A 4,235-nucleotide genomic window follows, 5' to 3' on the forward strand; every position below is an offset into this window, starting at 1 on the left:
GGGCCTTAATCTATGGGCTGAATACAATTGTTATTCAAATTTTAAACGGCTAATGCTATGAAGTTTTTCTTGCTACTCTTGGTGACCCGTGCCATTCACCACTGACTACTATGTTGCAAATGGAATATTGAGTATTCACTTAGCTGTGTTCTCATCTTTCTAACTCTGATCTGCCTTCTCAATTGGATTATCCAGTAACTTTTACAATTTATTTTGAGTTTCCTGCTGTTGCTTTGAGATAAATATATACAATTTGAGTACTTGTTTTGTTGAGTGTCACATTACAAGAAATTTGCCTTTTGGAAGCACTCTAAAAAAATTCTCTGATACGAATTAAACTAACAGTTGGCACAGCTTCCACACAATTCATTCCGTTGCATTTTTCTCATTTCTAGAAGCACAATAAGATTTAGTATTTACACTCCAATCAATCTCGAAAACATAAAATCAAATAAGAGATAGAGTGCTCTCAAACTGCATTTCTCTTATTATAGTAACAAACATAACAATTGAAATAATTTACAGCTTAAAATGAATAGCCCGCACAACTTATTTAAGAATTAAAAGGGGGAATGGAATATATATCACCATATCAACAAACTCGATGCGATACCAAGGCCAAAATAAAATCTATTTTCATCGCCCAAAAAAAGAAAGGAAAAGACAAATGGATACTATACTTTGACTTTAATTTGCTTGTTGAAATGGTTGGTTTCTTCTCTCTCTTTCCACCTAACCAGGAGTTGAAGAAATTCCATGACCTCATTGGGGTCTCTTAGAGAGTATGAGGCATTGCTTTCTTTTTTCACTGAAGACACTAAAATCCCACAACCACGATTGCTTTCACGCAGAATCTAGATATACACCAACTTCTCAATTCGTCAAAATTTACACTACTCTTCATATAATATAATGTAAGAAAAGAAAATGTAATACCTTAAAAGCATCTTCATCGGTTTTATCATCTCCAATGTAGATAGGAAGTACATCATCATTATCATTTAAATCTGCAAACAAAGCAATATAATTTAACCCTCTAATAATAATCTACAATTATCACACAACACACACAAATTAAAGCAGAGGTTGTTATCAATCAATACCAAGAGATTCCATTAAAAATTCAACCGCTTTCCCTTTGTTCCAGTCAATCACTGGACGAACCTCTAAAACCTGCAGCGTACGAAAATTCAAGTAAAATTCATTAAGCGTACCATCAAAATACAACTTTACGAATTAAAAACAGTCAAATGACAATTCAGTAAAATTATCATCTTCACAACTCCATATAAGTAGTTACTTGGTAAGAACAATTATCTATGTATATATTACCTTCCGTCCATGAGTTGAACGCAAACCAGGGAATTTTTTCAAGATATCATGGACACGTTGTCCTATAATTGTCCAATTCTGCAGTCATGCCATTTAACTATTAGTACATGAATGAACAAATGATGGGTGGGGTAACAAAATTATAGGACGAAAACTCACCTACAATTATCTTTATGTGAAGTTAATAGTTAAGAACTCTATCAACTTTTAACTATCAACTTCACATGAAGACAATTATATTTGAGTTTTCGCCTATATTAATTACTAAAATCTTACGTTCTCTTGTACGTTACGGTAATGTACAGAAACACAAAACTTGTGGTTTTCAACTTTTGCACCGCTTATATCTTTAGTAATCTCAACGAGGGTTCTAAAAACCTGCAGCATGAAAAAACAAAACGCCTCCAAATTAGTTAAGATTTTGATTTTAATAATTGATTAGAGAGAAAAAAGTGATTGCATATAGACCTCGTCAATGATAGGGAGGAATTGTGTAGCAGGTTGAAAGAGAGTTATCTGATTTCCCTGCCACAAAAAGTGGTTGGTTAGAAAAGGACAAGACAATAGAAGCATAATGAGGAGCGAGGAGGGATGCATAGTGACCTGATGGTCAGTAGAATTGACACAATTTGGAAGTTTATTGGACATATTATGGCGAAAAGGCCCAATTATGTCCATTCCATGACTACCCGCATAGTACAGTTCTGTTAGTTTAACCAAATCATACACCTGCAATACACACACATACACTCCCACATATAAAAATGCTTCATTGCAATTTTGCAATTAAACAAACAAGACGCTTTACCTGGTCACGACTTCTTCCACTGATAATTGCTGTGGGGAAACACCTTGCCACGCTCCTCACAGTCTCACGCATCTGATCATTTTTTGTTAATCATTTTTAATACACAAAAATAATACATGTAACAAGGTTATGTGTTATTTAATACATACAGGTTCGGACATAAAGGCACAGTCAGGGTCATCTACAATTGGAGAAAGAGTGCCATCGTAATCTAGAAACACTGCAACCTTGTTATTCTTGGCACGCTCTACGATTTTCTCAAAACATTCTAGTGCAGAAGGGTAATCAACCTGCACACAAAACAAACAAGGAAGCTAAGAAAGTAAAGCATAAAGCAATAAGAAAATTAATTTAAAGTCTGAGTAGCTATGTATACTCACGGTCAATATATGGTAGTCTTCGTTGTCATATTCAATATTGGAAGGAAGCAGAGCATTAATCATGGATCCTTTAAGAAGCTTCTTCCTGGGAGGGGAAGATGCCTTCATGGCGTCCAACCACCCATTGAACCGAACATCATCAATGCTCCCAGCAGCACTCTTTCTTGAACCCGTTCTCGGCAGCTTCCCCGCCGGGGCGGGTGCTGCCGAGTGCGGTGAAGATGAATCTTGCTGGGAGTATGTTAGCAGACTAGAATGGATTCCTAGTCTTGATTTGTTCACAGGTACAGAATCCGTAAGAACAGGAGAAACATGGCTCGAATTCAAGTCCATTGGCCCCATTATTTATATAAATAAAATATATTCACAAACAACAAGTGATGATGATGATGATATTAGCTTCTGATATTTTTATTATTCTTTTTCTTTTTTCCTGTGGCTGCTTGTTTTTTATTTAGCCAACCCTCTTGTCTATGAAAAACCACCGCTTCAGTGTTTTCTTGTCACTGATACTTGGTTTGCAGTCCATCAAGCAAGAATTTTCCTGAAACTTTGATCGCAGAAAATCCAAATAAGAATGCATGCAATGGACAAGTATATAGTAGAATCGCAAGACTAAAAGAAAGTTAAAAATTACCTTGTCATGTATTGCATTATTTGTTTGCCAAGAGGGATCTTTAGTGTGTATATATATATCTAATGATGGACTAATAGCTAGGTACTCTTAGAAGAGAGTATGGTGAGTATAGTGCTGCTTCTGCATGCATCACAGGAAATGAATATATACATGTAGAGATGATAAAAGTGAGAACAAAGTTTAGATCCATGCATAAGATAAATTAAAGGACTGATATCAAAATTAATGATGTATGTCAAGAGGAGCAAGCAAGCAATCAGTTAAACTTGCATTGGTCACAGAATTAGAGAGAGTGGTTCAGTGAGTGATTCTAACGAAATTCCACTTCTATGGAGACAATCCAGCCTGGCAAATAGATCTTCTTTCTTATTCTACTATATATTATATATATATAGTTGGCCTGGGTCAAACTTCAGATATCACATGTATGTTAATCTAATACAATAAGTAGACAGAACATGTCAATGTCTGAAAACTGGAGTAGATAGAACCTGGAACTTGCATTTAGAGACCAAAAACATGTGTGTAGGTCAAGCCTCAACATTTTCATTGGTCTTAAAAAATTCAACATATAAATGGGAAGAATCTTTTGACAATAACAGAACCTAACCACTCAATTATGCATGATTATGCTTTAAATTTTTCTCTCCTCAACTTTTTTTTTTCCCTTTCAATTAGGCAGAATTAAGATAAGAACAGCCTAAACATAAGATAAGATCTAATGATCCGTACGGATATATGGGCTAGCTAGATGATTTTACATTGTTTCAGCAGTGCTGAACACACTTTAATTATTACTTTAATATTGCAGGTTATTCGAGCTTATCTACAACTTACTACAATTACAGAAATGATCATTTTTTTATGCACTCATGAATCATGATTATATTGCTGAAAAAAGTAAGTGAACGTGCAGGAACACAATACATTATTATCACTGTTAAGTTATTACAACTACCAATCAAGGAAGAGATGAAAACATAAAATACTAACAAGTGGTGAGTTAAAAAGAAAAGCAATATGTATGTGAATTCGTGCACTCTTATTCCCCTAGTTGAAGGGAGATTGAAACCTTTGT

At 34.9% G+C, this 4,235-nt stretch overlaps 1 protein-coding gene across 2 annotated transcripts; it reads right to left on the reverse strand.

Annotated features, from left to right (window-relative positions):
- Nucleotides 1–464: 464 nt before the first annotated feature.
- LOC112800896 (probable trehalose-phosphate phosphatase F) lies at nt 465–4,029 on the reverse strand. 2 transcript variants are annotated; one of them, XM_025843343.3, is made up of 11 exons: nt 3,158–4,029; nt 2,521–3,070; nt 2,290–2,430; nt 2,141–2,212; nt 1,936–2,061; nt 1,801–1,857; nt 1,609–1,710; nt 1,333–1,410; nt 1,104–1,173; nt 937–1,007; nt 465–854 (listed from the first exon to the last, which is right to left on the reverse strand). In XM_025843343.3, the coding sequence occupies exons 2-11, from the start codon at nt 2,860–2,862 to the stop codon at nt 675–677; spliced, it is 1,239 nt and encodes a 412-aa protein (XP_025699128.1). In that variant the 5' UTR covers nt 2,863–3,070; nt 3,158–4,029; the 3' UTR covers nt 465–674. The 2 variants fall into 2 exon arrangements, with proteins under 2 accessions (XP_025699128.1, XP_025699129.1); XM_025843344.3 differs by having other exon boundaries at nt 2,521–3,064; nt 3,158–3,768.
- Between the last annotated feature and the right edge of the window lie 206 nt (nt 4,030–4,235).

The sequence above is a fragment of the Arachis hypogaea genome, chromosome 5 (assembly GCF_003086295.3).
Source record: "Arachis hypogaea cultivar Tifrunner chromosome 5, arahy.Tifrunner.gnm2.J5K5, whole genome shotgun sequence".
Taxonomy (NCBI): Eukaryota; Viridiplantae; Streptophyta; class Magnoliopsida; order Fabales; family Fabaceae; genus Arachis; species Arachis hypogaea.